The sequence below is a fragment of the Stenella coeruleoalba genome (genome assembly GCF_951394435.1).
Source record: "Stenella coeruleoalba genome assembly, chromosome: 6".
Classification (NCBI taxonomy): Eukaryota; Metazoa; Chordata; class Mammalia; order Artiodactyla; family Delphinidae; genus Stenella; species Stenella coeruleoalba.
Window position 1 is genome coordinate 9,258,343 of NC_137151.1, and position 23,838 is coordinate 9,282,180.

At 40.0% G+C, this 23,838-nt stretch overlaps 1 protein-coding gene across 5 annotated transcripts in view; it reads right to left on the minus strand.

Annotated features, from left to right (window-relative positions):
• CNTNAP5 (contactin associated protein family member 5) overlaps positions 1–23,838 on the minus strand; it is a 505,995-nt gene that overhangs the window by 241,430 nt on the left and 240,727 nt on the right. For all 5 annotated transcript variants that reach the window (XM_079923775.1, XM_079923772.1, XM_079923774.1 and 2 more), the window contains one exon: positions 12,851–13,051. In XM_079923775.1, the coding sequence (XP_079779901.1) occupies positions 12,851–13,051 (201 nt within the window). The remainder of the gene's footprint in view (positions 1–12,850; positions 13,052–23,838) is intronic.

The following is a 23,838-nucleotide window of genomic DNA, read 5'->3' on the forward strand; positions in this document are numbered from 1 at the left end:
AACTCTTTCACCAGACATATCGTGGGATTCTGAGACCTTCTCCTGGTAGCCAGGGGAGCTATATTCCCCTTGCTCTTTGGAAAATGGGATAAAACACTTGCTAACACAAGAGCAGTATCCTGAATGTCTATGCAAGTTCCAGCATCTACTCATTACAATTTACAGATAAGGAAACTGAGGCTTAGAAAGCCCATGTAACTTGATCAAGGTCTCCCAGCTAATAAGTAGAAATGGTGAAATTGAAGATCAGGTTTTATGATTCCAAAATGTATGTTCTTTTTGTGTTGCTGCCACTGAACTACATCTTCAGGTTAGAAAATAGGATCCTTCTTCCTGTCAACACATTTACGGTAAAATAAGTGAACGTGGTCTTTCAGAAAGTGGTGAGAAAAATAAAAACTTTACCTTTTACCGAGTCTGAATGTTGATGCTTGGGTCATCCACATAGATTATTTAAGCAATTAATGGTCTGAACAGAAATTCATTTGCAGCCAGGCACAGATCATGTCTTGAATTTATGTGGGATAGTTTTTATTTTCCTTAGATACACTTCCTAGTTCCATTAAGGTGTATGTCTTCTTTGTAAAATCCACTCATCTCTAATTTTGACTTTATGTCCCCAGTGAAATACCAAGAGTGAGTTATTAGAACATTAGGAAAGGTGGCTTTCAAGCACAGTAAAATGCACTGACTTGATTCATGTGATGGTCTTTTTATATTTTTTAAGACTGGTGTCAAACTCTTATAAACCCATCTTAGCTGTGTGACTTTAGGGGAGACAAAAGTTCCAAAGAGAGAAAAGTGGAGAGTCACACACATTTCCAGGCTGAACTGGAATTGACTATTCAGTGGCTGGCAGGACATCAGAGTGAAAGAACCTACACTAGGTTGGAAAGACTTGGGTTTGACTCCTGATTCTGCCACGCATTTGCTGTGTTTCCTTAAGCGAGTTGACTGTTCATCCAAAAATCTGAAGAAGATATAGTAATTTTAGACACATCTATACACTTACCCCCTTAAAAGAGGGAATCAAATTTACCTCCCTTTGAACGAGGACTAGCCTGAGTGACTGTCTTCTAATATTTAGAAAGCTGCAAAAGTAATACTGCTTGACTTCCAATGCTAGGGAATAAAATGCAATATAGCTTTTGCCTGGCTTATTCTGTTTCTTGGGATGTTGGTCCCTGAAACCTACCCACCATATTATAAGAAAGTAACGTTGCCACATGGAAAGACCACATATCCAACTGAGGTCCCAGCCCACAGTCAGCACTGACTGAGCCCCAGACCCAGGTGATGTGGAGCGGGGCAGAGAAGCTCACATCCTGCTGGACCCTGCCCCAGCTGCAGACTTATGGGCAAAATGAATGGGAGAAAATATTTGCAAATGATGGGACCGACAAGAAATTAATTTCCAAAATATACAAAAGCTCATAGAACTCAATATCAAACAAAAAAACAACACAATCAATAAAATAGGCAGGGCTTCCCTGGTGGCGCTGTGGTTGAGAGTCCGCCCGCCGTTGCAGGGGACATGGGTTCGTGCCCCAGTCCGGGAAGATCCCACATGCTGCGGAGCGGCTGGGCCCGTAAGCCATGGCCGCTGGGCCTGTGCGTCCGGAGCCTGTGCTCCGCAACGGGAGAGGCCACAACAGTGAGAGGCCTGCGTATCACAAAAAAATAAATAAATAATAGGCAGAGGATCTAAATAGACATTTCTGCAAAGAAGACATACAGATGGCCAACATGCACATGAAAAAATGCTCGATATCACTAATGATTAGAAAAAATGCAAATCAGAACTACAATGAGCTATCACCTCAAATCAGTCAGAATGGCCATCATCAAAAAGTATACAAATAATAAATGCTGTAGAGGGTGTGGAGAGAAGGGAACCCTCTTGCACTGTTGGTGGGAATGTAAATTGGTGCAGCCACTGTGGAGAACAGTATGGAGGTTCCTTAAAAAACTAAAAGTAGGGCTTCCCTGGTGGCACAGTGGTTGGGAGTCCGCCTGCCAATGCAGGGGACACAGGTTCGTGCCCCGGTCTGGGAGGATCCCACGTGCCATGGAGGGGCTGGGCCCGTGGGCCATGGCCGCTGGGCCTGCGCGTCCGGAGCCTGTGCTCCGTGACGGGAGAGGCCACGGCAGTGAGAGGCCCGTGTACCGCAAAAAAAAAAAAAAAAAAAAAAAAAAAAAACTAAAAATAGAGTTACTATATGATCCAGCAATCCCACTCCTGTGCATATATCCAGAGAAAACTATAATTCGAAAAGATACATGCACCCCAGTGTTCATGGCAGCCCTATTTACAATAGCCTAGACATGGAAGCAACCTAAATGCCCATCGACAGAGGAAGGAATAAATAAGATGTGGTACATATATACAATAGAATACTACTCAGCCATAAAAAAGAATGAAATATTGCCATTTGCAGCAATGTGGATGGACATAGAGATTATCATACTAAGTGAAGTAAGCCAGACAAAGACAAATATTATATGATATTGCTTATATGTGGAATCTCAAAAAAAAAGATACAAATGAACTTATAAAACAGATATAGACCCACAGACATAGAATACAAACTTATGGTTACAAAAGGGGAAGGGAGAAAGGGATAAATTAGAAGTTTGGGATTAACATATACACATGACTATATACGAAATAGATAACCAACAAGGACCTACTGTATGGCACAGAGAACTATACTCAATACTCTGTAATAACCTATATGGGAAAGAATAATAGATACATGTATATACATAACTGAATCAATTTGCTATACAATTTTTTAAAAATTACTACTGTTTTAAACCACGAAGTTTTATGCTGCCTTGTTACATAACTGTTGATAACCAGAACAGAAGATGAACCTTTTCTTTGGATACCTGAATCCTTTTTTTAAAATTATTATCCTTTCCTCTTTGAGACCTATCTATGTTTTCTGTGAAGCTTTTTTTTTTTTTTTCAGAATGCAGATAGAAGTGAAAGCCAGAGAGACATGTATTTGAAACCGGTCTCTAGCACTTAGTAGCCATAGGACCTTGCATGAACCACCTAACTTCTTAGAGCTTCCCCTTCCATCGTTAAAAATGAAAATAATACAAACTTCATAAGGTCTTTGAGAGGATTAAGTGAAATAATGTTCGAAATGCCTGGCACACAGAAGGAGCTCAGTAGCCAAGAGCCAATATCACTGGCAGGAGTAGTGATACCAAGAGTATGCATTATAGGAACCTCGAGTTTCTTTATAGATTCCTGCTGTACATAAAGTAGAAATAGCTTTTTATTAAGGAGATTTCAAATACTTCCCTGGTATTTTGTCTTCCAGTTGTCACAGCATAGTTTTGTGGTTTTGATTCTATTGCTCCTGTGACAACCTGGTGTAGTGAAAAGACCGTGGACTTTCGGATCAGTTCCACCCACATATTTTGTGCACACACGCGTGCATGTTGTGTGTGCACATGCACACATGTGTGTTTGGTTTGTTTCTGTCATCCCTATTACAATCACATGGGCAGAAACACCGTTTTTTTTCACTGTTTAATTCCCACTGGCCAGAAAAGTATGTGGCACATAATGGATAATCAATAAATATTTCTTGAAAGAAAGAAAATTTAATCAACTGTTAAATGATCTGGTTTGGTAAAAATATTGAGGACAAAGAATTTTACGTTTAGTAAACTCCAGAGCACCTTGAGGTGCTATTCCTTTTCTCTCAGTAATTTGCCTTTTCTGCATCACAATTCCTTACTTCGATTTCTAAACCTAAGTGTTAGTTTTGTACACATTGGAAGTTGAATACCACAGATGGACATGAGGGTTTATACACCCAAATGCATTTACAGATCTATTTGGACATACAAAGATTATATAATGAGTATATATACCATTACATAATATATATTATATAGCACACACTAAATAGTGTATAAATAATGCATGTATATTTTCATATATACTATAGTGTGTGTGTGTGTATATATATATATATATATGGTCTAAACTATATACCACATATTATATATATGGCCGGTTAGCTGTATGCTCACTAAAATATCATTAGTTAAGGGATAAAAGGAAATTTGAGAATTTTAGAATACTTTAAGACAAGTAGGACTTTATTATGTTCAAAATCATTGGAACATAACTAGGTATAGAAATTGATTCCAGGTGGAAACCACTCACATCTTTGCATGAATAAATGCATAGGAGCCCGTTCCTGGCAGGGAAGTGGGGACTCTGATGTGCTATCAGGCACTCCATCATCAGGTCTGCTGAGGAACTTAAACAATCCTCACAACTTGTTTGCACAACTCATTTGCTTGGCAAATCCTTCCTGTTCAGAACCAAAGTAAATTTGAGCTCAGCCTGTCCATGGCTATTAGATTTCAAAGTAACGGGGTCTGAACTTCCAATGATTTCATGTGTATCAAGACGGACTTCTTACCTCTGCCTTAGTGAGCTCACAGATTTATTGGGAAGGGCATTCCCAAATACACCTTCACTACACAGAGTGGTAACTGTGAAAAGATACATACACTAGATACTTACATCCCCAATGAGCAAATCCAGTGAGGGATTCTAATCATGGAGATGATTAGAAGAGAAGGTGGGGGAACGTAGGGCTCTCAATCTCCATTGTCCCCAGGACTTGGGCACTCAGCTTCCCCAGGTGGTCTCCTTCCTCTGCCCCTCTCAATATCTTCCTCCTTCCGGGGGAAGTTGTGGGTTACAGAACAAATTGGCCATGTGATTAAAGCATCTTCTAGGCCCTGGCCTCAAGATTTTTTTTTCTGTCCTCTGTTTCTGGAACTGGATTCTATTTCATTTTTTTTTAAAACTTTTTATTTTATATTGGAGGATAGTTGATTAGCAATGTTGTGTTAGTTTCAGGTGTGCAGCAAAGTGATTCAGTTATACATATGTATATATCTATTCCCTTTCAAACTCCTCTCCCATTTAGGCTGTTACACTACATTGAGCAGAGCTCCCTGTGCCACACAGTAGGCCCCCTTTGATGTGACTGACAAGAGATTAGTCTCCAAAATTTACAAACAACTCATGAAGCTTAATATCATCAACACAAACAACCCAGTCAAAAAATGAGCAGAAGACCTAAATAGATATCTCTCCAAAGAAGACATACAGATGGCCAAGAGGCACATGAAAAGGTGCTCAACATCGCTAATTATTAGAGAAATGCAAATCAAAACTACATTGAGATATCACCTCATACCAGCCAGAATGGCTATCATCAAAAAAATCTATTTTATTTTATACTCTTATCACATGATATCTTCTGGGTCTGGCCTCAGGCAAAATTCCTATGGAGGTGCTGACCAGGAGAAAAGTCTTGGGAATAACCGGGGCAGCCTTTGCTCCTGGGAACAAGTGGCCACCTCCTCGCCCTGTGACAGGATACTTCTGAGCACTGGCAGGGTGAGAAATCCTGTCTCGGAAGCTGCTCTTGAGCACAGGGTCTCAGCCCTGCATCAAGCTCAGGGTAAGAAGCAGCAAGCAAATACAGCTACAAAGATTTATGGGAATAAAGAAGACACTTTTCCCCTGGACCCCAAGGGCTTGGAATTGGGGTCCTTTGCAGAGTTTCTAGTATAAACCTTCAGTTAAAGAGAGAGATGACACATTTCATTGGCTGGCACTTATCAGCAGCTCTGGGGAAGAATATCTGAGGAAACTGTCAGAAAATGACAGTGTCATGGTTCAGTCACTAACTAAATGAAAAAGACACAGTGGTGAACCAGGCCTGACCTAATCCTGCCCGTCTTCCCTCTCTTTCTGCTTCCGTTGCTGCTAGAAGAATGGAACCAGAGCCAGAGGCAAGAACAGACTGAAGGAGGCAGAAGGAGACTTTGGTGATGCTGTTTGGGATCCACAGGGCCACGTGGGCCACAGAAGCTGCAGCGTGTGAGCGAGGACGCTGCCAACCTGTGAGGCTGCCGAGGAATTGTCCCCTTCAAGACACCCTGACAATCACACAGCTTAGCAGAGGTGGCTCTGGTGACTTGCCTCTCTCTCCATCTGCATTTTCTTACAAAACAAGGAAAATCATACAAACTGATGTGTTCCCTGACGACCCCATTTCCTTTTAACTTTTGTTTTTTGCATGATGTATCGGAAATCATATCCTTGCTTTTTTTCTTAATTTTTATTAGAGTATAATTGATTTACAACATTGTTAGTTTCGGGTATGCAGCAACATGACTCAGTTATACATATACATATATTCCCTCTTTTTTAGATTCTTTCCCCATAGAGGCCAGAGTATTGAGTAGAGTTCCCTGTGCTGCACAGGAGGTCCTTATTTTCCTTGCTTTGACCTCAGGCGGATCTGGGTATAAGAACCAGGCCTGCCCCTCCCCAGCCATGTGGCACTGATCAAGCATCTTACCCTCTCTGAGGTTCTGTTTCCTGAAATGCCAGATCGGATAACAACCCTTACTATGCAGAACTGCTGTTTGGATTAGAGATCATGCTTATACAGTTCCCCACAGACATCCTTAAATATTAGAAATGCTTAGTCATTGGTGGCCATTTGAACAAGTATTTATATTTCTTTCATTTTGCCTTCTTTTATTTCCTCCCTTTATAATCTATTGTGTATGGTACGGGGGAAAACCTATAGCAAGAAGGCAGCCTTCACATACTCCTCTTATTGGTTTGAGTCCACAATTCGTAATATTTTATTGCTTCTACTAATCCTGGCTACAAGTAGTTTCCAATAAGCTATGGGATATTTTAATTAATAAAAAAATATTTATAATTGTCTTTGATCCTCCTCTGCATTTATCAGATTGTCAAAGTTGAAATAAGGTGATAATACCTATTGCTGGGAGATGGGCACTCAAATCCCACAGTGATGTTTAGAGTAATAATTGGTATAACCTTGATACACTGCAGATGTCAATATGGCAAAAGTCTTAAAAATATGCACACGCTTTGCCCTGGTAATGGCACCCCAAGGAATTTATCCTAAGGATATAATTGGTTTTATACATAAAGATCTATGTGCAAAAATGTTCTTGCATCATGTGTAATAGTGAGAAAATGGATACAATCTAAATGTCCAAAATAGATTTGTTAATCTTGTGTATCCATTTGGTACATCCATATAACGGAAGACTCTGTTCTTAAAAACATTATGGTATAAAGTCATATTTACTGACGTGGAAAGATATTTGTATACTGTGTGTGTGACAAATACAGTTAGTAAAACAGTTTCACAGGGAGAGCCTTGGCTTCAGCAGGTAAGGGAGACCCTTACCCAACTCTTCCAGAGGGAAGGCAGGAAAGGAGAAGATGGTCTCTAGCCTCTCCTTTCTCTCTCTGGCCTTCCCCGGGGGGATGGGATTGCCTTAATATTTGGGAAATTAGGAAAACACCCCTGCAAGTGTGTGCCTGTTATGGACAGAATGTTTGTTCCTCAAAAATTCATGTGTTGGAATTCTAACCCCCCAGTGTGATAGTATCAAGAGGTGGGGACTTTGGAAGGTGATTAGGTCATGCCCTCCCACCCAAATGTACTCAGGGAATTTATGACAGCTGAGTTAGAAAAAACAGCATGTACTATTCACAATAGCTAACATATGGAAACAACCTAAATGTCCATCGACTGATGAATGGGTAAAGAAGATGTGGTACAAATATAAAATGGAATACTACTCAGCCATAAAAAAAGGATGAAATAATGCCACTTGCAGCAACATGAATGGACCTAGAGATGATCATACTAAGTGAAGTAAGTCAGACACAGAAAGACAAATATAAAATGATATCACTTATATGTGGAATCTAAAAAAATGATACAAATGAACTTATTTATAAAACAGAAACAGACTCCCAGACAGAAAACAAACTTATGGTTACCAAAGGGGAAGTAGAGGTTACCTTAGGAGTTTGGGATTAACAGATATACACTACTATATATAAAATAGATAACCAACAAGGACCTATAGTATTCAAAATACAGGTCCTATATAGCTATGTATAGTATAGCATAGGAAACTATACTCAATATTTTGTAATAACCTATAAGGGAAAAGGATATGAAAAAGAATATATATATATGTGTGTGTGTGTGTATATATATATATATATATATATATATATATATATATGTATGTATATCTGAATCACTTTGCTGTACACCTAAAATTAATATAACATTGTAAATCAACTATATTTCAATTTAAAAAAAAGAACAATAGTGGTGAGATTGGGCAACCTTGTCTTATTCCTGATCTTAGAGGAAATGGTTTTATTTTTTCACCACTGAGAAAGATGTTGGCTGTGGGTTTGTCATATATGGCCTTTATTATGGTGAGGTAGGTTCTCTCTATGCCTACCTTCTGGAGAGTTTTTATCATAAATGGGTGTTGAATTTTGTCAAAAGAATTTTCTGCATCTATTGAGATTATCATATGGTTTTTAGCCTTCAATTTGTTAATATGGTGTATTACATTGATTGATTTGTGTATATTGAAGAATCCTTGCATTCCTGAGATAAACCCCACTTGATCATGGCGTATGATCCTTTTAATGGGTTGTTGGATTCTGTTTGCTACTATTTTGTTGAGGAATTTTGCATCTATGTTCATCAGTGATATTGGCCTGTAGTTTTCTTTCTTTGTGACATCTTTGTCTGGTTTTGGTACCAGGGTGATGGTGGCCTCGTAGAGTGAGTTTGCGAGTGTTCCTCCCTCCTCTATATTTTGGAAGAGTTTGAAAAGGATAGGTGTTAGCTCTTCTCTAAATGTTTGATAGAATTCACCTGTGAAGCCAACTGGTCCTGGGCTTTTGTTTGTCAGAAGGTTTTTAATCAGAGTTTTAATTTCAGTGCTTGTGATTGGTCTGTTTATATTTTCTAATTCTTCCTGGTTCAGTCTCAGAAGGTTGTGCTTTGCTAAGAATTTGTCCATTTCTTCCAGATTGTCCATTTTATTGGCATATAGTTGCTTGTAGTAATCTCTCATGATCCTTTGTATTTCTGTAGTGTCAGCTGTTACCTCTTTTCCTTTTCTAATTCCTTTGATTTGAGTATTCTCCCTTTTTTTCTTGATGAGTTTGGCTAATGGTTTATTCAACATAGTTTTGGAAGTTTTAGCCACAGCAATCAGAGAAGAAAAATAAATAAAAGGAATCCAAATTGGAAAGAAGAAGTAACACTGTCACTGTTTGCAGATGACATGATACTATACATAGAGAATCCTAAAAATGCTACCAGAAAACTACTAGAACTAATCAATGAATTTGGTTAAGTAGCAGGATACAAAATTAATGCACAGAAATCTCTTGCATTCCTATACATTAATGATGAAAAATCTGAGAGAGAAATTAAGGAAACACTCCCATTTACCACTGCAACAAAAATAATAAAATATCTAGGAATAAACCTACCTCAGGAGACAAAAGACATGTATGCAGAAAACTATAAGACACTGATGAAAGAAATTAAAGACAACACAACAGATGGAGAGATATACCATGTTCTTGGATTGGAAGAATCAACATTGTGAAAATGACTATACTACCCAAAGCAATCTACAGATTCAGTGCAATCCCTATCATACTACCAATGGCATTTTTCACAGAAGTAGAACAAAAAATTTCACAATTTGCATGGAAACACAAAAGACCCCGAATAGCCAAAACAATCTTGAGAAAGAAAAATGGAGCTGGAGGAAACAGGCTCCCTCACTTCAGGCTATACTACAAAGCTACAGCAATCAAGATAGTATGGTACTGGCACAAAAACAGAAATATAGATCAATGGAACAGAATAGAAAGCCCAGAGATAAACCCATGCACATATGGCCACTTTATCTTCTATAAAGGGGGCAAGACTATACAATGGAGAAAAGACAGCCTCTTCAATAAGTGGTGCTGGGAAAACTGGACAGCTACATGTAAAAGAATGAAATTAGAACACTCCCTAACACCATACACAAAAATAACTCAAAGTGGATTAAAGACCTAAATGTAAGGCCAGACACTATCAAACTCTTAGAAGAAAACATAGGCAAAACACTCTATGACATAAATCACAGCAAGATCCTTTTTGACCCACCTCCTAGAGAAATGGAAATAAAAACAAAAATAAACAAATGGGACCTAATGAAACTTAAAAGTTTTTGCACGGCAAAGGAAACTATAAACAAGGCGAAAAGACAACCCTCAGAATGGGAGAAAATATTTGTAAATGAAGCAACTGACAATGGATTAATCTCCAAAATATACAAGCAGCTCATGCAGCTAAATATCAAAAAGACAAACAACCCAATCCAAAAATGGGCAGAAGACCTAAACAGACGTTTCTCCAAAGAAGACATACATATTGCCAACAAACACATGAAAGGATGCTTAACATCACTAATCATTAGAGAAATGCAAATCAACACTACAATGAGTTATCACCTCACACCAGTCAGAATGACCATCATCAAAAAATCTACAAACGATAAATGCTGGAGAGGGTGTGGAGAAAAGGGAACCCTCTTGCACTGTTGGCGGGAATGTAAATTGATACAGCCACTATGGGGAACAGTATGGAGGTTCCCTCAAAAAACTAAAAATAGAACTACCATATGACCCAGCAATCCCACTACTGGGCATATACCCTGAGAAAACCATAATTCAAAAAGAGTCATGTACCACAATGTTCATTGCAGCACTATTTACAATGGCCAGGACATGGAAGCAACCTAAGTGTGCATCAACAGATGAATGGATAAAGAAGGTGTGTCACATATATACAATGGAATATTACTCAGCCATAAAAAGAAACGAAATTGAGTTATTTGTAGTGAGGTGGATGGACCTAGAGTCTATTATACAGACTGAGGTCAGAAAGAGGAAAAGAAATACTGTATGCTAACACATATATATGGAATCTAAAAAATAAAAAGGTTCTAATGAACCTAGGGGTAGGACAGGAATAAAGATGCAGTTGTAGTGAATGGACTTGAGGACATGGGGAGGGGGAAGGGTAAGCTGGGACGAAGTGAGAGAGTGGCATGGACATATATACACTACCAAATATAAAATAGACAGCTAGTGGGGAGCAGCTGCATGGCACAGGGAGATCAGCTCGGTGCTTTGTGACCACCTAGAGGGGTGGGATAGGGAGGGTGGGAAGGAGACTCAAGAGGGAGGGGACATGGGGTTACATGTATACATATAGCTGATTCACTTTGTTATGCAGCAGAAACTAACACAACACTGTAAAGCTATTATACTCCAATAAAGATTAAAAAAAAATCATACAAAGGCAACAGTAAAGCCAAACTGATATCACAGGATGTATATACTAAAGGAAATCCCATGGTTAGAATGAACATAATCCCATTTTTCCCAAAGTTCCATCAAGCCAAACGTTAGGAAACCAGAAGCAACACAATCATAAGAGGTTAGGATGGTTTTGTGGACACAGACTCTCTGCAAAGAGTGCTGAGTCACACGTGCAGGCTTGACAGCCAGGAGAGAGTGAAATCTGAACACACACAAACACTGGCTCTCTGAGGATACTGGTAAAAGGGACCCCAAGCAGGGCCTCTGAATCAGCCCTGCAAGCATTGCTGAGTCCAAGGACAGTACAGTCACTGATTTTCACAATGAGGATCCTGAGTCATCAAGAAAAGGTGACATTTCATGTTCAGAATTCTCTGTTTAAGAAGGCAAGGAAGCATGTGATCCAGTTGAGAAAGATTTTCATTTCAAATAGTTAAAAATTCTTTAAAAACATTTTCGGTGCTTAAAGGGGTAAGTGACAGTTATCTGGAAAATTCACTTATGTGGGACAATTCTTCCCTAAGGATTCTAGATCAGTGAGGCAGTGGGTGGGTTGTATTTAGTTAGGTTTCTAGCACTTCTGCTTGTTTGACATTTCATTGTCTAATTTCCTCAATCCTTTCAAAATTCCTCACTTTCAAGGATCATAAGTTCCTTGAGGCTAAAGATTCTGACACCCTTTCTTGGATATTCCATATCCTTGTGCTACTCGGCCATTTTTTCCCCCCTTTTTTCTGCCATGAATGATGAACTGATATGCACAGAAATGACTGACTCCCAGGGCACGCATCAACTTTGACAAAGCCCTCCTGACGTTGTGCAAACCCTTTCGGGTTTTGGTAAGCAATCCTACAAGGTTTTTTTGCAACCCTTTATCAGCCATTCACGCTAAAAACTAACCGTAAGAGAACAAAAAAATATATAAATACAGTTAATATAATTTTTCCTAAAAGTAAACTTTATTTTAAAAGAAGAGTCATTTCCATTAAGGCCTGCACTTTTCAGGTAACGTGAGTACTGCAAACACACAGGATGTGGCCGCTTTCCCTGTTGGCCTCCTTGCCTAATACTGCTCCGCTATGTTTCCTTTGCCCCAGACACAACTCATTGCTCTTTGGTGAGTGTGCTGAGATCTTTGGTGCTTTCTCGTCTGCCAGAAATACCATTTCCGCTTTCACACTTCCTACGTCTAACTCAAATGCTCTCTTCGAGTGCCACTGATCTCAAGAAACTTTCCATTCTCACCACGATTGCAAGATGGGTGTTGTCGCTGCCCCTTTTTTGAAGATGGAGAGAAAATCTTGAGAGGTTACAGAACGCCCTCGAGGTCACACCCTGGGTATCAGAGCAAGGACGAGTCCATCAGGAGTCTCTCCTGGTGGCATTTCTCTCATTGTATAGGGAACCGTTGTAGTTGCAGCCCCATTTTTTGGCAAACCCCCCCTCTCCTACGTATTCCAGGGTTTCAGGGCCCAACTGCCACAATGCGGTCATCCTGCATGGCCTTCGCAAAGGGGCCTGGGCAGGAGTAGTTCTTACCTGGTGTGTTGAGCAGGCGGGACCTTTTGCAGTGGTAGGCCACCTCCTGTTCACAGTGCTCCGAGCCGTCAATCACGGCCTCCAGCTGCTCCAAGCTGCCTCCGTAGTCCAAGGTCATGGAGTAGGGCTTCTCAGCGTTGGCACCTCGCACATGGGTCAGCTCCGTGTTGTTGTGCTGCACCAATGTCCAGATCTTGTCCTCTGCCCAGAAAACACAACCAAGGAAGGTCAAAAGAGGATCATGCTTATAGACCTCCAAAAGGCTGGAAAGAAAAAAAAAAGACAATCATGCTTGCAGTGTGATGGATGGTGGCTGGATGTGCATCAACTAACGGCCACTCAAGCACTCTACTCATGCAAAGAATTTGGCCGGAGAATTTTTGTTTCTCCCAGAGTTCTACCCAGAGTTAGTGTGAGGGTTAATTATCTTAAGAGCTAAATTTGTGAAGTCTGTACTCCACAGTCTCTAGGCTAAGCATTTAATGTTCATTATCTCATTTAAAATGGACACAATCTATGCAAAGCCATGGAACTAGAACAGAAAGAAACACAAATAGGTAGACAACAGGTAGAACAAGAATAAAAGGAAATGAATTCATCTGTTGTGGGAAAGGACAATTTGGATGGGGAAGAACTTAGAAGTTGAGAAATTAGATACTCTGTGACCAGAAGTAGAATATAACTAAATATCCTTGAAGGTAATTATCCTGGCGATCACCTACACACAAAAACATAGATCACTGACAAGCTGTCGAATGTGCAAAATGTTGGTAATTAAATGAACAAAAATTAAATGTTCATAATATTAACTATATAAATAAATAAAATAAAATTGACATTGTCTAAATCAGAAGGGAGTCGATCCTGCCACATCAAAACTGAGGGAAAAGTGAATAAGGAAAATTAAGCAGTTTTCCTAAGATTACATAGTTAATGTCTAAGCAAGAATTGGAACCCAGGATGTCTGACTCCAACGCCCCTACATCCAGATATTGACACACACACTTCCTCACAAGAGAAAAACTAGCATAGATCATTGTCTCAGAGAATCATAAGTACCACGTTGAAAATAAGACCTATACACAGAAAGTATCTGTGAAATACACATCATAACAAGGATGAGATTGTGTAATAGACACTGAACATGCAAGGCACTTAACTGCAGTTCGTTAATATTTATTCGCCATGCTACTTCTACTTGCCAAAAATATTTTAACAGGTTTACATTAAAACAACATGCAGAGATGAGGCCCTGTGGGTCAGGGATGGAGAACATATTTTACCTATTATAGGTAAGAATGGAAGGCAAAGAAAGGAGATGAATTTCAGTTTTAGAGCCTGAGAGATCTGACTTGAAACCTATTCTACTAACAGCAAGCTTGGACAAGTCACTTCACTTTTCTGGGGCTCAGTTTAATCATCAGTTTAAAAAAAAGAAGTCACAAGGCATGATCAAACATTCTGGAATAATAGACTGAAACATTTACAGCAATTGGACATAGAATTGAATTCTGAACATGCTTACGGATAAAGAGAAAGAGGAAATAGGAAGACTTGAGAAGCTTCTGTCATCTGAGAATCTTGCCCACATAATAACGTCATCACTCTTCATAGATGTGCAGAGCTGAAAAAGAACCTTGCCCAGAAGTCACATGGTTTCCTTCCTCTCTCACCCACTTAGTTTTACAAATGAGGAAACCAAGGTCTAGGAAGTAGAGGAAGGACCCAAGGCATATCTGTTAGACAAGAATGGTGAGCACATATACTGCCCGTAACCACTATTTCTAACTAGTACTACTTAGAAGCAGGATCGTGGCTGTTGGCCATGAGAATGAGAAGAAGGAGAAGGAGAAGAAGAAACAGAAAAAAACTAGCAACCAGGATCCCCAGTATTAATATGTTCTCTACCTTAACTCTGTATATGACTTGGGATAAATAACTTCATCGCCCTGTACTTCAGTTTTAATATGTTAGAAAGAGGAGGAAGAGAAAGTTTGCTCTCAATTCTCTCTAAAGTATTTTCCCAATTCCTAAAAATGGAAATGTTTCTTGCAGCATAAAATTGAACTCTGCTCAAACATTCTGATTCATCTTAACACTATTTCCTAAAACCAGCCCCCTGATAACCCACATGTCTCCAATGTTTAATCAAGACAAAATTACATTTTCCATAAAGTCTATAAAAAAAATCAGAATGAAGGTTTTTGGATTTTGACTTTGAAAGCAAAAATAAAACATGATTCATATTGGTAAAAATAATAATGTTACATAAATAATTAACTGGAAATTCCAAAAATGTCGGTGCCAATATAGACAAATGTCAATAAAATTACCAAAGAAAGTAATTGCTCAATCATGCAATACTGTAGAGGGAGAAATAAAAACTGCTGATTTTGAAATGTCCACGGTGCTCAGAAGAAATGGAAATCTAATTTCTAATAATAGATGGTATACTACTGTTTCATACTAGGAAATTTTATGTACATCGTCTCCAGTACTGATAATAATCATAGATAACAGTATAAATATAGATACTGGATATAAATATAGATATAAATGTAAGAAGGGGAGATAAAGTAAACTTGTCCCCAGTCTCAATTCATCCAATCTTTCTGATTCCCAAAGTGGTCCACATAGCATCATTAAATCATATAAACGTGGATTTCCTTCCAAATGTACACTGATTTTTCATATCTATATACATCCATTGATCATACATTCATTATCAATTTTCTTATTTGTTCACTCTTTAGCTCATTTTTCCAAAACCATATTCTATCTTTGGCAAGATGGAAAATGAAGCCATGTCAGAGAGACAGTATTTTATCTTAAAGCCACAAATATTGCAAATCCCACGTTCTGGCCCTGACAGTGAACTGGTTTTAATAGTTCAACTCTTGGTCCTTTTTGATACATGCAATATACAGAAGATGCAAAGGAACTACTAAGATCTCCAAAGGGTCCCCACAGTTCACTTAACAGACATCACAAGCACAGTCTGAGCGACAGGAAGAGAGACGATTACTCGAAACCTAGGGTCCGTTAGCTGGCTTTCATTTCAAAGATGCCCTTTGTCCTCTCAATATTTTCCTCCTGGGAGAGAGCAACATAAAGGCTAAAAACAAGGAGACAATTGGATATTATTTTTTCTCACGTTCTATTTTTTCCCCCACTTCCTGGGTAGCAATGCAGATTAAGCCCTGAACCCTGACAAAACATGAAAGGCCAGGGGTCAGTGCCACTCAGGAGAGGCAGCTTTGATGGTTGATGTTCCTGACGCTTGGAATTGGATGGGGACAGGTGAGGTGGTCTTAGCTAGGGAAGGTCTAGGTGAAGGATTTTCAAACAAGTAAGATTCATTTTGGATAGTCTTTTAGGTGGATGGAGGGCGATCCATTCATGGACCTATATATACTTTAAATAAAATTGGACCCATGAGCTAAATGTTCAAGATGGTACATTTGGTCAGTGCACAGTGGAGATTAGTGGACACAGCTTGGATTCTGGAGCCAGAAGATCTGGATTTGTGTGCCAGCTCTACACTTCCTGGTTAAGCATCCTTGGTCAAATGATTACTTCTCTAAAGTTCAGTTTCCTCATCAGTAATACTTAAAAAAAAACAGCAATGATGCCAACTGTAGAAGGTGGTTGTAAAGATTTAAGTGAGGGGATTAGTGTGAGAAGCTCCTTTATTAACTAAATAATGACATTCAACAGAAGTCTGTGTGTACCTCTTAGATAAAGGTGTATAACATCTCCAACTCAAGGAGCTCACAGATATCAGATGCTGATATTAACAACAGCATCAAAAAGAAGAAGTCTTGACTGGTCTCTTAGAGCTCTCATGGTCGCTTGTATTAACACGGTTCTTTCCCTGACCAGAGAGTAAGACCCACAAACACCTAAAGGGGGCAAAGGGGAGGCACTGTGAGCCTTGCCTTCTCTCTGCAGACCCATGGGGAAAACACATTCAAAAGACCCAGAACAGGAAATGCTTCCCTCTGGCAGTTCTGTGAACTTGGAGTCCCACACAAGGAAACCAGCAGAGGTTTCCCTGTAACTCAAGTCGGTCCATTTTCATGCAGAGACTGCGGAGTAAATCGTCTAAATGCTATGATTGGCAGAGCATCATAAAGTCCTCCAGGCTCCATACACCCACCTTGGCTGACCTGCCTCCAGTACCTGCCCTCCACCACAGGACATCCACCCTAAGTTCTAGTCTCTAGAGATGCATCTAGGGCTCAAGGTACCGTGAGACTTCTGGATTTAGAAACTAGCCCATATGATGGGCATCTATGTTCTGCTCCAGCAGTAAGACTTTGGACAAGTTATATACATCTCTGAAGTTTCCTCATTGGTAAATGGGATATTTATATTAATCTTTCCATCAATGATGATATTATACTGATTCGGAATCTTGCTTTACATGGACCCATAACTTGTTGTCTGGCATGCAAAAGAGTAAAGAATCTTTATGTTCGAATTTTTCGATGACATTAAAATGAGGAAGGGGACTTCATTCCTTAGAGGGTTGGGGGTGGGAGACTCATCTGGCAAATGAGGTTAGCTAGAGGTCTGGACTGAAGTTTCTTGTAATATAGCCGCCGCTGTATATGATAAATGATTATCATCTTGTCCAATTATCTTTTCACTCTGAAATAGCCTCATGTGTCTCTATATTTATTTTCATCCCTTGCATTTCTGCAGATGTCTAAAACAGAATTTGTCGTTTAGTCCTCATAGACCCAGAAACCTAGAAAATCATTGCCCTTGATACCACGGTTTGCTACCCAGTTCATTTGCTATTCTTTCTTCTACTGTATTCAGTCCCATGATGAAAAACAGAGCCCCATCTTTCTAACTTGCTTAAAGGAATACATGTACCGAGTTACCCAAGACAAATTCTCTGCTTAAGAGAGGACTGCATTTGAAGAGTTTTTGAACTGGCAGAAACCTATTCAATTCACTAAGGATCTTAGTTATTCTAAAATTAGTTACTATGTATTTAAAATATTTGTTTTTTTTAATCAAATAGATGGTTTGCAAATAGTTTCTCTCATTCCCTAGATTGCTTTTTAATTTTGTTGACTATTTCTTTTCCTGTGCAGAAGCTTTTTAGTCTGATGTAGCCTCACTTGCTGATTTTTTTCTTTTGTTGCTTGGGCTTTTGCTGTCATAGTCAAAAAATCTTTGCCAAGACCAGTGTCAAAGGGACTTCTTCCTTATGTTTTCTTCTAGGTGTTTATGCTATTAGGTCTTCTGTTGAAGCCTTTAATCCTTTTCAAGTTAATTTTTGAGTGGTATAAGATAGGGGTCCAATTTCATTCTGCATGGGCTTTTTCATTTTCCCAACACTACTTATTGAAGAGACTGTCCTTTACCCATTGAGTATATTTGGCTCCCTTGTCAAATATCAATTGATCGTTTATATGAGGGTTTATTTCTGGGCTCTCTGTTCCGTTCTACTGGTATATGTGGCTATTTTTGTGCCAATACCATACTGTTTTACTTACTATAGCTTTGGAAAAATGGAGAGATGTTAATTAAGGGTACAAACTTGTGACTAGCAAATAAGTTCTAGATATTGAATGCACAGCATAATGATTATAGTCAACAGCACTGTATTATAAACTTCAAAGTTGCTAAGAGACTAGATCTTAACGGTTCCCACCAGAAAAAATAAAAGATAATTATGTGACATAATAGAGGTGTTAGCTAATGCTACCACGATAATCATATTGTAATATATAAATGTATCAAATCAATACATTGTACATCTTAAACTTACACAAAGTTGTATGCCAATTATATCTCATTAAAAAATAAAAATAAAATATTTGCTTTTTAAAAGCAGCATTCAGCCCAATGCACTTGCCTGAGCATAAATGATGCCATAACCCAAATCCACACAAGGCATCATGCGACCTTTAAGCATAAAGGAATTACAGGCCATAGGCCATCAAATAGCATGTGTTATAAAGGTCCAAGGCTTCATTTCAAAGATATGACAAGGGGTTGTTATGAAGACTAGTAAAGCATTTCCCGTGTTGCTTTGTGAATTTAGCTTTCAAGTCTATCTCCTTACAAAGCTGAGATCTCCCAGGATGTGACATGTATCACTCATTCTATGTATACTGTGTGATAGCCCCCAGGGTACATACACAGGAGGATAGTGCACTGCCTAACTTCTTCAAAAGTTTACCATCATTTGGGGGAAAACGTGGTATGCATGAGAATGACAGATGTCTCATGCTGTTGTAAGTACTCTTGAGGTTACAAGTAAGTGGGGATGCCCAGAGTTCTGTTGGTGGCAGGGTTGGGGCTGGCGATAGACTATACACTGTTTTCCTTGAGAATGGACTGGTCAACAGACGTCATTCATCCTTAGACCATCAGCACCTTGGCTAGCATTGAACGCCATGTAAGACTTCAGGAGATCTTCATCAAGAGGAGGCTAATCACCAGCATGTATTATGTAACGGTTCACATGTAAAAGAACTTTCAAGTGATATGATCAAAATACATGTAGTCAACAACATCATCAAGAGAAAAGCAAAAGAGGTTTCACAAAGAGTCATCAGAGTAGTAATGGCAGGATATTCCAGAATATTCTATTTCCTTATCCCTGCTGTGAAATCTTTCCCCGTTGTCACCCCAGGAAAGCCCTCTAGGAACCTTCGTCCTGGAGCTCTAGTTGATCTGCCTGGTCCCTCTCGCTCTCATTTCAGAAACTGTAAATTGTTTACATACAGAGACACCATTTAACTCTCTTATTTTGGCTCTCGTTCTATCCGATCGGTATTATCATTGTGATGATCATTATTATTATTAATAAGAGTCATTACAGATGCTATAAGCTGTTCTATCTGTTACCATGGAGATCACCACTCAAGAAAGAACAAACAGGAGGAGAGTGGAAAAAGAGAGAGAGAGAGACAAGAGATAACTCTGATTAATAAAACCTCATTCTATACACATATCTCTCACTTTGCAGAGGCAGAAAAGAAACCTTCAATTTTTCTCTCACAATGCTTGGAAGGAAGTCTACAGATTGTCAATACACAGTTTAATTGAACTTAAATCACTGTGGGGAGCTGCTTACACTCCTTTGAAAATTGTGCCAATTCACTTATACTCCTATTGTAATAAAGCAAGTCTACAGAAAGGTCCCAGGGGTCACTTCTTGTATAGTTATCTATGTTGACAAAGTGAATTTTCTATGCCAAGGGTAAAGACAGCTTAAATAATCCTCAAAGCACTGTCTCTGCCACTCATTTACCATCCATGCCATCTCTTGTCATTTTGCATTGAGAGTTATTTAACTATTCATATGTTTGTCCCTCCTCTCCCCATTTAAATCTTCGGCAATGGCCGCTGAGTAAATATCGGCTTAGAAAGGGCTTCCATAGCCAGTAGAGGCAGATGCGATGGAGGGAAGCAAGGGCTTTGGGATCAATGGATCTGGCTGCCAGCTCTGCCACTGACCACATTCCTGACCCCAGCAGAGACCAGGAACCTCCCTGAGCCTCAGTCTCCGCTTCTGTAAACTGGAGATACTCCACTGAGCAGTGATGCTGTGAGTGCTTAATCAAACGCACAGCGCTGAGATGAACTCAGAGGCTGGCTCAGGGTACCCGACTAGAAATCAGAGTTGAACTGCTGCAAGCCTCTTTTTTTTTTTTTTTTTTTTTTGCGGTATGTGGACCTCTCACTGTTGTGGCCTCTCCCGTTGTGGAGCACAGGCTCCGGATGCACAGGCTTAGCGGCCGTGGCTCACGGGCCCAGCCGCTCCAGGGTACGTGGGATCTTCCCGGACCGGGGCACGAACCCGTCTCCCCTGCATCGGCAGGCGGACTCTCAACCACTGCGCCACCAGGGAAGCCCCGCAAGCCCTTTTGAGGAAGTGATTCGGGAGGAGCGGACGCATCACTTCATTGCGGGGAAACAGATCTGGGAACCTCTGCTGAGGGTATCCGTGCCCCCTTCTCCTCAACCTTTAAAGGGAAAGAAGACAAGAGGTGGAAAGCAGTTTTCAACTTCTTTAAAAGCCTTCAGAATTCCCGCAGGAGCTGTTTCCCCTCCCTTGTGGATCAGCGCAGCTGCCTAGGCGAGCATCCTCCTTGCCTGCTAAAACCACTTGCAGACGTGGCTGCTTTTAGTGTCTGGGCTTCTGCGGCTGTTAGGGGAAGGTAGCATTACCGGTTTAAGACTCCTGGTAGGGCCACCGTGCACGTTGCATTAGCTGGAAGCAGGAACCGCAGCCCCCGGGGCGCTGGAGGGGTAGGGGGTTGCGGGGAGCCCCTTTCAGCCCCTGCCGCTCCTTCACCAGCCCGCCTGGACCACACACCTGACGACTTCCAGACAAAATACTTGACCGTGATTTATTCTACTACTTCGCTCGAGCCTTTACTTTTTATGTACCTTTTTGGGGGGTTTTCTTTTCCCTTGCTTTACAATTAGCGGCATGATCAAAGAGACCTGGGAAATCTGTTTTATGATCTTGGTGGGGGTGATGTGTGGTCTTGAACAGATTTCATGTGCATTGCATGGTGCTTTGCTTCTGACGCTGGTTTATTCAAGGAAAACTTAACGGAAAGTCTAGTGTGTGCAGAGCACGATGTTAGGAACTGAGTAGGTTGTGGGATGAGGGGGTACCAGGCTGAATGCCACCCCGGCCCTTGAGCGTAAGGTGTTCACAGCTGGTTCTGGGAAAGAAGCTCCATGGAAGCTGAAAGCTTGCAGCGGCAAATATGTGGCCAAGGGGAGCCTGTGCCCGCCTCCCAGGCAGGGGAAGGGCGGGGCGGGGTGGGGTGGGGGGTGGAAGGGGGGCTGCACATCCAAGTCACCTGATGGGAAGAGGGAGAGGCTTTTGTTGCTATGAGACATTTTTAGAGGCTTTTAGGAGCATCTTTGTGGCAGGCACTGTTTTGGTGCATGCTGAGGAAAACTCTGGGCACTGACACAGACATGAATTCACTCCCTCCATCTGTCAGTTACTAGCAGAGTGATGCTGGAATTCTCTCCAACCTCTCTGAGCCTCTGTTTTCTCAAAATGAAAATGAGAAATAATCTCTACCTCACACTTTATCATGAGGATTAGATGAGATTGACTCTAAGACAATATATATAACCCAGTACCTGGACCACAAGTACACAGTAAATAGTAGTCCTCATCCTTCCTTTAGTAAGAGCTAAGGTAGCCAAGATGGAACTCATAGAGTAGTGAGCTGACTGCAAAGTGCTTGCCTTGGTCCTAAGAAGGGTCACCCAGCACTTATGTCACCTCTCACCAGGTCACAGAAGAAGACAAGCCTTCTGAAATGGAAGAGTCTACTTACTCTGCTTCCACGGATCTTAGATTCTGGCTCTGGAGGTGACTGACAAAAAGAAAGCTCAAAGAGGAACATGAAATTATTTTTCTTTCTTTCAGCTGACGTCCCTGCTCTGGACTTCGCCACACTATCAACTTTATTGTCAGAGTGCCAGCATCATCTCCGGTGGGAAGTCTTTTCTAACTCCTCCAGCATCCTGTGTTTGGCTCACTCAAGCGCTATTACTCCAACTTGTTTACTCAGACCCCCAGCTAAACTGTAAGCTATACAAGGGAAGAGAATGTCTCGTGAAGTCTTTGTATGCCTAGCACCTGGCCCACAGTAGCCATTCACTTACCACTGAACTAAACCTTCAACAGACTACCAAGATTTTTACTGGCTTCAGTGACAGCTCTTAAAATCAACAGGAAAGTGATACATGATAGGAAACGATGTTTCAATGCATACTTGAAATTCTGCTGTGCAGCCCAGAATATCTATTACAAGTAGCAGAATTTTGGAAAAAAGGTAAATTATCTATCAATAGATGTTCGATTGGACACAGTATAGTTAACTGACACAGTGAAATACTATGTAGTCATAATAAAGACCACATAAGATTTCTCTAAACCAATCTAGAATGATTTCCAGGATAGATGGAATGATTTCCAGGAAGTAAGGTGCAAAAGACTACGCTACATGTTGTGCAAGAACAAAGGAGAAAAAGGGGTACACAGAGGAAGGATACACTAAATGATTATCGAGAGGAGATGGGTAAGAACAGAGTGAAAGCAATATAAGTGAGAACAAGACATCCCTGGTCAACCATTGTAAATATATTTGACTTCTGTAACATTAAAATGTTTTATATATTTAAAACATAAAATTAAATCAAAAGGATGAAAAAAGGCAAACCCTAAAACTGAATATTAAGCAGATACAAAAATCTCTGTCTATATATTAGATAAAATAAACACAAGGGAGAAAAAAAAATCATTCAAGTAACTTTTTTAATACTCTATTCTGTCTAGCTATACATCCTGAGGATATAGTCTAAGAACAAAATTTTAAATTCAAGTAAATCTTAAACTTTACCTTGTTATTAGTAGTGCTATTCCTGATGTGATTCTGAATCTATTGGTGTATATTACAGGATAGAATAAATTAGAAAATATATTGATGCTCGGGTAATTTCTCAGTGTGAGAGAAGAGAAATATATATGGAAGACAGAATGATGAGAAAAGATCTAATGGTGCTGGATTTGCCTTAAAGATAAATGTATCAACTCATAATTTAAACATACACACACACATTTTTTAGCTCTGTCCACAAAAATGGCTGAGAAGCAATAAACAAACCTAATACCTAGATCTTAACTTTCAAATACCATTTGCTACAAAAAGGAACTAGGCTTCTTTGGGGAAATAGCTGAGTCTGGGTCTAGGCAGGGAAAGTTCAAGGTAACGTCTTGGAGCATCTTGTGCTAGAAAGCATGGAAGTGCTCCAAGATTAATGGGGTCATGCAAGAAAGACATAGGAACAGAATTAAAGGAACCATTACTAGCTAATTTGGGGACAATTTGAACATCTAATAAATATAATGTAATAGTAACAATGTTTTAAAGCGAAATAATTTATGAGCCTCTACTGATACAAGGGTAAATGGAGGCAAGGTG